This window comes from Mesoplodon mirus (assembly GCF_964341445.2).
Source record: "Mesoplodon mirus genome assembly, chromosome: 20".
Lineage (NCBI taxonomy): Eukaryota > Metazoa > Chordata > Mammalia > Artiodactyla > Ziphiidae > Mesoplodon > Mesoplodon mirus.
In genome coordinates, this window is record NC_138996.1 from 27,180,040 (window position 1) to 27,193,284 (window position 13,245).

The 13,245-nt window shown below is 40.6% G+C and overlaps 1 protein-coding gene across 1 annotated transcript in view; it reads right to left on the bottom strand.

Annotated features, from left to right (window-relative positions):
- Positions 1 to 12,932, bottom strand: part of TLR3 (toll like receptor 3) — a 31,619-nt gene extending 18,687 nt beyond the window's left edge. The window contains exon 1 of the mRNA XM_082608672.1: positions 12,850 to 12,932. Within this exon, the coding sequence (XP_082464798.1) occupies positions 12,850 to 12,915 (66 nt within the window). The 5' untranslated portion in view covers positions 12,916 to 12,932. The remainder of the gene's footprint in view (positions 1 to 12,849) is intronic.
- Between the last annotated feature and the right edge of the window lie 313 nt (positions 12,933 to 13,245).

Below are 13,245 nucleotides of genomic sequence, written 5' to 3' on the forward strand. Positions count from 1 at the left end.
GTAAGATGGCGGAAGAGTAAGACGCGGAGATCACCTTCCTCCCCACGGATACACCAGAAGTACAGCTACACGTGGAACGGCTCCTACAGAACACCTACTGAACGCTGGCAGAAGACCCCAGACCTCCCAAAAGGCAAGAAACTCCCCACATACCTGGGTAGGGCAAAGCGGAGAGATCCGCACACAGAGGATCGGTGCCGAGCGGCACTCACCAGCCCGAGAGGCTTGTCTGCTCGCCCGCCGGGGCGCGCAGCGCTGGAAGCTGAGGCTCGGGCTTCGGTCGGAGCGCAGGGAGAGGACTGGGGCTGGCGGCGAGAACTCAGCCTGAAGGGGGCTAATGTGCCACAGCTAGCCGGGAGGGAGTCCGGGAAAACTCTGGAGCTGCCGAAGAGGCAAGAGACTTTTTCTTCCCTCTTGGTTTCCTGGTGCGCGAGGAGAGGGGATTAAGAGCGCTGCTTAAAGGGGCTCCACGGACGGGCGCGAGTCGCGACTGAAAGCGCGGAGCCCAGTGACAGGCGTGGGACGCTGGGGCTGCTGCTGCCGCCGCCAGGAAGCCTGTGTGCGAGCGCAGGTCACTGCCCACGCCGCCCTTCCGGGAGCCTGTGCAGCCCGCCACTGCCGGGGTCCCGGGATCCAGGGGCGGCTTCCCTGGGAGAACGCACGGCGCGCCTCGGGCTGGTGCAACGTCACGCTGACCTCTGCCGCTGCAGGCTCGCCCCGCACTCCGTGCCCCTCCCTCCCTTCCGGCCTGAGTGAGCCAGAGTCCCCGAAGAGGCTGCTCCTTTAACCCTGTCCTATCTGAGCGAAGAACAGACGCCCTCCGGCGACCTACACGCAGAGGCGGGGCCAAATCCAAAGCTGAGACCCAGGAGCTGTGAGAACAAAGAAGAGAAAGGGAAACCTCTCCCAGCAGCCTCAGAAGCAGCGGATTAAAGCTCCACAATCAACTTGATGTACCCTGCATCTGCGGAATACATGAATAGACAACACATCATCCCAAATTGAGGAGCCCGGAGTCAGTGCTGTGCCTCTGAGGTGGGAGAGCCAACTTCAGGACACTGGTCCACAAGAGACCTCCCAGCTCCACATAATATCAAACGGCGAAAATCTTCCAGAGATCTCCATCTCAACACCAGCACCCAGCTTCACTCAACGACCAGCAGGCTACAGTGCTGGACACCCTGAGCCAAACAACTAGCAAGACAGGAACACAACGCCACCCATTAGCAGAGAGGCTGCCTAAAATCATAAAAAGTCCACAGACACCCCAAAACACACCACCAGACGTGGACCTGCCCACCAGAAAGACAAGATCCAGCCTCATCCACCAGAACACAGGCACTAGTCCCCTCCACCAGGAAGCCTACACAACCCACTAAACCAACCTTAGCCACTGGGGACAGACACCAAAAACAACAGGAAGTACGAACCTGCAGCCTGCAAAAAGGAGACCCCAAACACAGTAACATAAGCAAAATGAGAAGACAGAAAAACACACAGCAGGAGAAGGAGCAAGATAAAAACCCACCAGACCTAACAAATGAAGAGGTAATAGGCAGTCTACCTGAAAAAGAATTCAGAATAATGATGGTAAAGATGATCCAAGATTCTATTTCCCAGATCCAAAATCTTGGAAATAGAATAGACAAAATGCAAGAAACAGTTAACAAGGACCTAGAAGAACTAAAGATGAATCAAGCATCGATTAAAAACACAATACATGAAATAAAAAATACTCTAGATGGGATCAATAGCAGAATAACTGAGGCAGAAGAACGGATAAGTGAGGTGGAAGATAAAATAGTGGAAATAACTGCTGCAGAACAAAATAAAGAAAAAAGGATGAAAAGAACAGAGGACAGTCTCAGAGACCTCTGGGACAACATTAAACGCACCAACATTCGAATTATAGGGGTTCCAGAAGAAGAAGAGAAAAAGAAAGGGACTGAGAAAATATTTGAAGAGATTATAGTTGAAAACTTCCCTAATATGGGAAAGGAAATAGTTAATCAAGTCCAGGAGGCACAGAGAGTCCCATACAGAATAAATCCAAGGAGAAATACGCCAAGACACATATTAATCAAACTGTCAAAAATTAAACACAAAGAAATCATATTAAAAGCAGCAAGGCAAAAACAACAAATAACACACAAGGGAATCCCCATCAGGATAACAGCTGATCTCTCAGCAGAAACTCTACAAGCCAGAAGGGAGTGGCAAGACATACTTAAAGTGATGAAGGAGAAAAACCTGCAACCAAGATTACTCTACCCAGCAAGGATCTCATTCAGATTTGATGGAGAAATTAAAACGTTTACAGACAAGCAAAAGCTGAGAGAGTTCAGCACCACCAAACCAGCTTTACAACAAATGCTAAAGGAACTTCTCTAGGCAAGAAACACAACAGAAGGAAAAGACCTACAATAATGAACCCAAAACAATTAAGAAAATGGGAATAGGAACATACATATCGATAATTACCTTAAATGTAAATGGACTAAATGCTCCCACCAAAAGACACAGAGTGGCTGAATGGATACAAAAACAAGACCCATCTATATGCTGTCTACAAGAGACCCACTTCAGACCTAGAGACACATACAGACTGAAAGTAAGGGGATGGAAAAAGATATTCCATGCAAATGGAAACCAAAAGAAAGCTGGAGTAGCAATTCTCATATCAGACAAAATAGACTTTAAAATAAGGACTACTAGAAGAGACAAAGAAGGACACTACATAATGATCAAGGGATCGATCCAAGAAGAAGATATAACAATTGTAAATATTTATGCACCAAACATAGGAGCACCTCAATACATAAGGCAAATACTAACAGCCATAAAAGGAGAAATCGACAGTAACACAATCATAGTAGGGGACTTTAACACCCCACTTTCACCAATGGACAGATCATCCAAAATGAAAATAAATAAGGAAACACAAGCTTTAAATGATACATTAAACAAGATGGACTTAATTGATATTTATAGGACATTCCATCCAAAAACAACAGAATACACATTTTTCTCAAGCGCTCATGGAACATTCTCCAGGATAGATCATATCTTGGGTCACAAATCAAGCCTTGGTAAATTTAAGAAAATTGAAATTGTATCAAGTATCTTTTCCGACCACAATGCTATGAGACTAGATATCAATTACAGGAAAAGATCTGTAAAAAATACAAACACATGGAGGCTAAACAATACACTACTTAATAACGAAGTGATCACTGAAGAAATCAAAGAGGAAATTAAAAAATACCTAGAAACAAATGACAATGGAGACACGACGACCCAAAACCTATGGGATGCAGCAAAAGCAGTTCTAAGAGGGAAGTTTATAGCAATACAATCCCACCTTAAGAAACAGGAAACATCTCGAATAAACAACCTAACCTTGCACCTAAAGCAATTAGAGAAAGAAGAACAAAAACATCCCAAAGTTAGCAGAAGGAAAGAAATCATAAAAATCAGATCAGAAATAAATGAAAAAGAAATGAAGGAAACGATAGCAAAGATCAATAAAACTAAAAGCTGGTTCTTTGAGAAGATAAACAAAATTGATAAACCATTAGCCAGACTCATCAAGAAAAAAAGGGAGAAGACTCAAATCAATAGAATTAGAAATGAAAAAGGAGAAGTAACAACTGACACTGCAGAAATACAAAAGATCATGAGAGATTACTATAAGCAACTCTATGCCAATAAAATGGACAACCTGGAAGAAATGGACAAATTCTTAGAAATGCACAACCTGCCAAGACTGAATCAGGAAGAAATAGAAAATATGAACAGACCAATCACAAGCACTGAAATTGAAACTGTGATTAAAAATCTTCCAACAAACAAAAGCCCAGGACCAGATGGCTTCACAGGCGAATTCTATCAAGCATTTAGAGAAGAGCTAACACCTATCCTTCTGAAACTCTTCCAAAATATAGCAGAGGGAGGAACACTCCCAAACTCATTCTACGAGGCCACCATCACCTTGATACCAAAACCAGGCAAGGATGTCACAAAGAAAGAAAACTACAGGCCAATATCACTGATGAACATAGATGCAAAAATCCTCAACAAAATACTAGCAAACAGAATCCAACAGCACATTAAAAGGATCATACACCATGATCAAGTGGGGTTTATTCCAGGAATGCAAGGATTCTTCAATATACGCAAATCAATCAACGTGATACACCATATTAACAAATTGAAGGAGAAAAACCATATGATCATCTCAATAGATGCAGAGAAAGCTTTCGACAAAATTCAACACCCATTTATGATAAAAACCCTGCAGAAAGTAGGCATAGAGGGAACTTTCCTCAACATAATAAAGGCTATATATGACAAACCCACAGCCAGCATCGTCCTCAATGGTGAAAAACTGAAACCATTTCCACTAAGATCAGGAACTAGACAAGGTTGCCCACTTTCACCACTCTTATTCAACCTAGTTTTGGAAGTTTTAGCCACAGCAATCAGAGAAGAAAAGGAAATAAAAGGAATCCAAATTGGAAAAGAAGAAGTAAAGCTGTCACTGTTTGCAGATGACATGATACTATACATAGAGAATCCTAAAGATGCTACCAGAAAACTACTAGAGTTAATCAATGAATTTGGTAAAGTTGCAGGATACAAAATTAATGCACAGAAATCTCTGGCATTCCTATATACTGATGATGAAAAATCTGAAAGTGAAATCAAGGAAACACTCCCATTTACCATTGCAACAAAAAGAATAAAATATCTAGGAATAAACCTACCTAAGGAGACAAAAGACCTGTATGCAGAAAATTATAAGACACTGATGAAAGAAATTAAAGATGATACAAATAGATGGAGAGATGTACCATGTTCTTGGATTGGAAGAATCAACATTGTGAAAATGACTCTACTACCCAAAGCAATCTACAGGTTCAATGCAATCCCTATCAAACTACCACTGGCATTTTTCACAGAACTAGAACAAAAAATTTCACAATTTGTATGGAAACACAAAAGACCCCGAATAGCCAAAGCAATCTTGAGAAAGAAAAACAGAGCTGGAGGAATCAGGCTCCCTGACTTCAGACTATACTACAAAGCTACAGTAATCAAGACAGTATGGTACTGGCACAAAAACAGAAAGATAGATCAATGGAACAGGATAGAAAGCCCAGAGTTAAACCCACGGACATATGGTCACCTTATCTTTGATAAAGGAGGCAGGAATGTACAGTGGAGAAAGGACAGTCTCTTCAATAAGTGGTGCTGGGAAAACTGGATAGGGACATGTAAAAGTATGAGATTAGATCACTCCCTAACACCATACACAAAAATAAGCTCAAAATGGATTAAAGACCTAAATGTAAGGCCAGACACTATCAAACTCTTAGAGGAAAACATAGGCAGAACACTCTATGACATAAATCACAGCAAGATCCTTTTTGACCCACCTCCTAGAGAAATGGAAATAAAGACAAAAATAAACACATGGGACCTAATGAAACTTAAAAGCTTTTGCACAGCAAAGGAAACTATAAACAAGACCAAAAGACAACCCTCAGAATGGGAGAAAATATTTGCAAATGAAGCAACTGACAAAGGATTAATCTCCAAAATTTATAAGCAGCTCATGCAGCTCAATAGCAAAAAAACAAACAACCCAATCCAAAAATGGGCAGAAGACCTAAATAGACATTTCTCCACAGAAGATATACAGACTGCCAACAAACACATGAAAGGATGCTCAACATCTTTACTCATTAGAGAAATGCAAATCAAAACTACAATGAGATATCATCTCACACCAGTCAGAATGGCCATCATCAAAAAATCTAGAAACAATAAATGCTGGAGAGGGTGTGGAGAAAAGGGAACACTCTTGCACTGCTGGTGGGTATGTGAATTGGTACAGCCGCTATGGAGAACGGTATGGAGGTTCCTTAAAAAACTACAAATAGAACTACCATATGACCCAGCAATCCCACTACTGGGCATATACCCTGAGAAAACCATAATTCAAAAAGAGACATGTACCAAAATGTTCATAGCAGCCCTATTTACAATAGCCCGGAGATGGAAACAACCTAAGTGTCCATCATCGGATGAATGGATAAAGAAGATGTGGCACATATATACAATGGAATATTACTCAGCCATAAAAAGAAATGAAATTGAGCTATTTGTAATGAGGTGGATAGACCTACAGTCTGTCATACAGAGTGAAGTAAGTCAGAAAGAGAAAGACAAATACTGTATGCTAACACATATATATGGAATTTAAGAAAAAAAAATGTCATGAAGAACATAGGGGTAAGACAGGAATAAAGACACAGACCTACTAGAGAATGGACTTGAGGATATGGGGAGGGGGAAGGGTAAGCTGTGACAAAGTGAAAGAGCGGCATGGACATATATACACTACCAAACGTGAGGTAGATAGCTAGTGGGAAGCAGCCGCATAGCACAGGGAGATCAGCTCGGTACTTTGTGACCGCCTGGAGGGGTGGGATAGGGAGGGTGGGAGGGAGACGCAAAAGGGAGGGGATATGGAAACATATGTATATGTATAACTGATTAAATTTGTTATAAAGCAAAAAAAAATAAAATAAAATTTAAAAAAAAAAAAAAAAAAAAAAACCTAAAAATAGAACTACCCAGCAATCCCACTACCGGGCATATATCCTGAGAAAATCATCATTCAAAAAGAGTCATGTATCACAATGTTCATTGCAGCTCTATTTACAATAGCCAGGACATGGAAGCAACTTAAGTGTTCATCAACAGATGAATAGATAAAGAAGATGTGGCACATATATACAATGGAATATTACTCAGCCGTAAAAAGAAACGAAATTGAGTTACTTGTAGTGAGGTGGATGGACCTAGAGTCTGTCATACAGAGTGAAGTAAGACAGAAAGAGAAAAACAAATACTGTATGTTAACACATATATATGGAATCTAAAGGAAAAAAATGGTTATGAAGAACCTAGGGGCAGGACAGGAATAAAGATGTAGATGTAGAGAATGGACTTGAGGACACGGGGAGGGGGAAGGGTACGCTGGGATGAAGAGATAGAATGGCATGGACTTATACTACCCAAATAGCTAGCTAGTGGGAGGCAGCTGAATAGCACGGGGAGATCAGCTCGGTGCTTTGTGACCACCTAGAGGGGTGGGATAGGGAGGGTGGGAGGGAGACACAAGAGGGAGGAGATATGGGGATACATGTATATATATATAGCTGATTCACTTTGTTATACAGCAGCAACTAATACAATATTGTAAAGCAATTATACTCCAATAAAGATGTTAAAAAAAGAAAAGAAAAAAAAGAAAAGAAGTACAAGGAGTCTTGGTGGCCAGACTATCACCAAGTTCCTCATTTATATGGTATCAGCCAAGAAAACAGAATTGAAATTTCTGGAGTCTGTAAAAATATCTTGGTGGAGTTAAAGAGTGTGTTAAAATATGAGTTGTAATTTTTGTGACAATAATATCTTGGTGTATTTCTTGGGTCAAGGTGGGGGGTCTGGCAGTTACATTGTTGGAGGGTATAAATTAATCATTTAGGAAGGTATATGTAAAGGTTAATGGTATTTGTTTATAACCAAAGGGAAGGGGTGGTCAGAATGCAGAGTGGGAAGTCGTGGTGGAAAGCTGGGAGAGAGAGTAAGAGAAGGCACTGGAAAGTGGGAGGCCTCTCCCCAGGGAGTCGAGCGTTGGACTAATAATTTTCATTTATATTTAGAATGGCACAGTTAGTAGTAACCTTGATAAGTTTTCCCTTGAGGCACGGGAGTGTAGGGGTTTTGGCAGCGAGCAAGGTGTATACGAGGATCATGGAGTGAGCAGACAGTGAGGTCAGGAACTGTAATAGCATCTCTAGTATCAGAGGAAGAAAGCAATCAATGTCCCATGTCCAATTTGTGGGCACCTTCGAGAGATTAGCCATGGCAATGATCTGAGAGTCCGGGATGAAGTTATATCTGTCGTGGAGGGCAATGTTATTTTTAGCAGCAAGCTCCTGGGCCAGGGCAATGCTGTTTTGGATGTGGGACCAGGATATCCTTCCCACATGGACACCCACTTGGGTTGATGTAGGTCATGTTTTTGTGACCATATGGTGTCATAACAAGGTTGAGCCCCTCATAGAAGTTGAAGGCAATGTTGGGCTTGGGAGCTTGTAAATATCTTTTAAATCAAGGGGCTCTCTGGGTGCATCACAGCTAGCAAAAGTGATGCCAGTATTGGTGATCTTTTGTAATTGGACCAAAGCTTTGGAACCTAACTGGCAATTGCACAATTACTATCCTAATTAAGGGTGGCTGAATCTAAAAGCTCCCAATAATCCAAGGTTTTGCCCAGATAGATGATGAGAGACTTTACTGCAAATAGGATTTAAATCCAATGGCCTGATTTGGATGCATGTGGTTAACAGGGTGTCAGGTGGTTAGGCAACTGAAATATCCTTGTCTGATGCTGGAGCTTCAGCATTAGTCTGTTGGCAGGTGCTCTAATTTAGCCAAAGACTAGGTGCCCTCTGCCTCCATTGTCAGTCTGGTTGGTGATGGGTCAATCCCTGGTTGGGGAACTAAGATCCCGTGAGCCGCGAGGCCAAAAAAAAAAAAAGAAAAAAAATTCATTCACAATAGCATCAAAAAGAATAAAAAACTTAGTAAGTCTAACCAATAACAAAAGTAGATATCTTACCACATGTAAGTTCCAAAATATGATTCCCAACTATTGAGAAAGGCAAATATGGCTATACTTTGGAGCTAATCAAACCTAAATTCAAATCATGACTGAGACATTTACTAGCTTTATGATCTTTGACAATTTTTTTCATCTGTGCACGAATTTCCTCCTCTGTCAATTAGAGACAATGTAACCAACTAACAGAATTATTGTGAAGATTAGGGATAATTAAACTAACAGTTTGGCACATAGAGTGTACTCAATAAATTATAGCTATTGTTTTTACTATTAAGATAAATCAAGTAATTCTTTTTTTTTTTTTGTGGTACGTGGGCCTCTCCCTGTTGTGGCCTCTCTCGTTGCGGAGCACAGGCTCCGGACGCGCAGGCTCAGCGGCCATGGCTCACAGGCCCAGCCGCTCCGCGGCATGTGGGATCTTCCCGGACCGGGGCACGAACCTGTGTCCCCTGCATCGGCAGGCGGACTCTCAACCACTGCGCCACCAGGGAAGCCCAAGATAAATCAAGTAATTCTTATAAGAAAACTAGATAGGCTGTACCTCTGAGTTTTGAACACTCAAAACAAATTAATTGTGTACAACAGCTTGTTAGCATGTAAGAAGAATTGCATCAGATTAACACTGTCGTGTTTCTCAAGGAGTAGGCTTAGATACAGTCTAGGAAAATAGTACCTGATTTTATCTGTAAAATCATCATCTGGTGGCACTCAGATACTGGTATAGCCAGTGCCCATATGTCCCAGGGCACACCACCAGCACATCAAAGGCGAGACTGATTAAGGAGATATCAATGATAAAGACTCTACTTGAAGATATGAAGAGACTTGAAAGTGTATGTTTTAAAGTAAGGGTATGCTGTTAACATTGATAGTTATTGTTCAATCTTCATCCAAAATGTCATATCAATCACCATATTATATTCCTGCCAAATAGATCTTGAGCGTTCCTGCTTTCAGATAGTCTCAAGGATACTTAAACTTTGACAATTTGATAAATGGAAAATAGCATCTTGCTGTTTGATGGCGTATTTTAAATGTTATGAGTGAAGCTGAGCATTTTTTCATCTTTGTTTATTTCTATTTGTTTTTCACTAAAGTATCTGATTGTCTTTTTCCAGTTTTCCTACTGTTTTTACATATTTTTCTTATTACTTGTAAGGTTTTGTTTGTTTTCATTTTTGTTTTTTGGGGTTTTTTTGCTTTTTGTTGTTTTTGGCTGTGCTGTGTGGCTTGTGGGATTTAGTTTCCCCACCAGGGACTGAACCTGGGCCCGCAGCAGTGAAAGCGCTGAGTCCTAGCTACTGGACTGCCAGGGAACTCCCTTGTAAGTTTTTTAATATTAAGAAAATTAACTTTTTGTTATACACCCTGTCATTTTTACCTGGTTTGTTATCTGTCTTAATTTTTTTTTTAGTGTTGTTTTAGGCCATAAAAAAGTTTAGTAAAATCATATTTATCCATCTGCTCACAGCGTCTAAATTTTGTTTCTTGCTTAGAAAGGCTTTTCCACTCCATACTCTTTAATTTCATTCAGGGAATTTGGCCCCTAATACACTCTCCAAAACGATGAAAACATTATGTTAAAAAAACTTTCACTGTACCAATATGGTATTGACCAATACTATTTGCTAACTCAATAAACAGAATACTTGCAGAGCAGTTAAAAATGAGGTAGGGGGCTTCCCTGGTGGCACAGTGATTGAGAGTCCGCCTGCCGATGCAGGGGACATGGGTTCATGCCCCGGTCCAGGAAGATCCCACATGCTGCAGAGCGGCTAGGCCCGTGAGCCATGGCCACTGAGCCTGCGCGTCCGGAGCCTGTGCTCCACAATGGGAGAGGCCACAGCAGTGAGAGGCCCGCAGACCGCAAAAAAAAAAAAAAAAAAAAGAAGTAGGTATAAAAAAAAAATGAGGTAGGTATATATACATTTACCATTTTAGAAAGATTTTCAAGTTATGTTGTTAAGTGATATAGCCAAATTGCAAAATAATGTATAGTGTGACCCCATTTGTGTAAAAAGAGAAAAAATACCTATATCTCTAAACTATATTCTTTTATATTCTTAGAAAAGGTCTAGGAAGTTAAATAAGATTCTGTGAATAGTAGTTACTTCCAGAGAGCTGGGGTGGGAAAACTCCAGGTATGTATGGAAAGGAAAAAGGATTTAATTTTCATAGTAAACTCTTCCATGTTGTTTAAACTTTTATCATGCCCATGCTCTGTTTTTGTAATAAAGAATGACTATTAAGATGCACAGCCCTTGAAGATACGGCAGTGGCAGCAGACAGTATTTGATCCTCCCTGAATCATCACATTAAAAGCAGATAGAGCAATTAGATAGCAAAACCCCCAATCCATGGACCGCATCAAAAACAAAACTAGTTGGCAAAGTATCAGAGGGTGAAGATAAGCTATCAACATCCATAAGACCAGCATCATATAAGCATCCACGCAGAAGAAATTAGAGGGATGTGGCATTTGACAAACCTAAGTAAACTTTCAGCTTATGGATGTGGAAGTTTACATTCAGCCAGAGCCCTAAAATTCCCCCTCATATAAACCCAGGAATAATAAAGAAATAACCCTTTCTTTGTTTTCTTACTGACTTGAATTTACCAATGTCTTTACCGTTAAAGTATGAGAAAAATCAACTAGAAAGTTTTAGAAGAGGTAGATGAGATCTTTTAACATTTCGCTGCCATAAAAGGTCTACTATCAAGCTTGACTACTTTAGCAATAAACATACTTTCATCCTAAATCAAACTATTCTAGGATGCTCTGGAGACCTAAAAAAATGCTACTTTGGCCCAACGCTCTTTTACATCCACTCACAGAGAAAATGTTTCTTTTTTTCCCCCAAATTTGAGGGGTTTAATGACTCAGAGCATTATGGAATGGTTGGTCCATGTACAGAACAAAATTCTTCTCAGCAGGAACGTAATTAACTTAAGACCATTTAAAGAGTGTTTGTGAACCAATCAAATGAAACTTGAGAGAACATTTCTCCCATTTTTTGGTTTACGTTTTTGGAAAGTTCTTGATGAGGCATAGCAAAAGGGACAAGATCCTTAGGAATTGGCTAATTTGCTAAGCAAGGAGAGAATTTGACAATCTTCTCTTTTGTGTTGAGACTGCAGATCCGCTGTTGCTTCATGGGGTCAGTGAGTCAAGGTTTCTGGAGAAAAGACTCATTTGTAAGGTACCTGCTTCTCACACGATTGATGTGTTGATAATGTTAGTTCCCGGTACTACCAGCCAATCAGATGCAGAGATCTGCACCTCGGCATGTGCAAATGAGATATGAAATTATGAAAATATTCTTCCTTTGCCTCACAATTTAGGTGCGGTCCAGGTTTTCAATGATCATTTCAGCTGCATTGCACTCTTCACGACATCAAATGATCACTTCTGGATATAGTTTTACACTAGTCTAATGAAAATGATAGGTAACAGATTAAGGAAATAGGAAACAGATAAAGAGGAAGTTGAGTTTTTAGATTTATACTTAGTCATGAATGCAAAGCATTTCTGACAGAAAGAGGCAGCATAGCACAGCAGTGAGAACCAGAGTTTTTTAACCTCAGTCAGAAAGATCGAGGTTCGCATCATGGCTCTGTCAGTTAATGACTATGTGTGACCTTGGGTGGCCTTAATTTCTGCATCTGAATAACAGTTATAGTGATGCCTACTTTAGAGGACTATTGTAAGGATTAAATAAAATAGTGTATGTTCATGTCTGGCATATAGTAAATATTCAATGAATGGTCATTATTATTAGCATCTCTTGGTGATAATTTTACTTTCCTATTTAATACTTTTTAGCAATATGCTTATTACAATTAAATAGCCTTATGACTCTATATTTTACTCAATGTATTCGTTTGTTTTTACCAGATACGGTTATATACATAGGTATGATATGCTCTATCTCCTCCCTTTCGTCCTTCCTTCTAGAATTACACATAATTCTCTATAATCTACGACATAGTTGCTGATGCTCAAGTTAACCCGTAGGCTATGTTTATTCTCATTGCACTGGGATCTAGAGTCGTGTCCTGTATCTGAACTTCCAAGTCAGTAATTGGATCACAGTTACTGCCTTGCCTCAGATTTGGGGATATCCTTGGATACCATGGAGAAAACTCACCTGGTGCGTGGAATGCACGATCTGCTTTGGAGCACTTCTCAGGGTTACGCAGCAGAAGAGGCTCATCCGACCGTGTCCCTCATTCAACTTCCGGTTCTGTGGTTGTGAATCACTGCAGTTCCTTCGGGTTGTGAGAGGCGTCGAGGAGCATGTCATTTCAAGATGCACCGCTAGATGGAGCGAAGAGATCAATTTTTTTTTTTCATTTACGTGAAAATTCTAAACACTGGCAAAATTAAATTTCTTTTTAAGATTCAGTGACTGAATAGGCTACTCAGAGATTAGAGTACTTAGACCCTTGAGTTTGCTCTTTGTTGCCCTCTTTCCTTTTCTCTGTTTTCCTTGTTTGGACCTGCAGCAGCGTAGAGATTTGGGCTCCCTTGCAGTGGTAGAAAA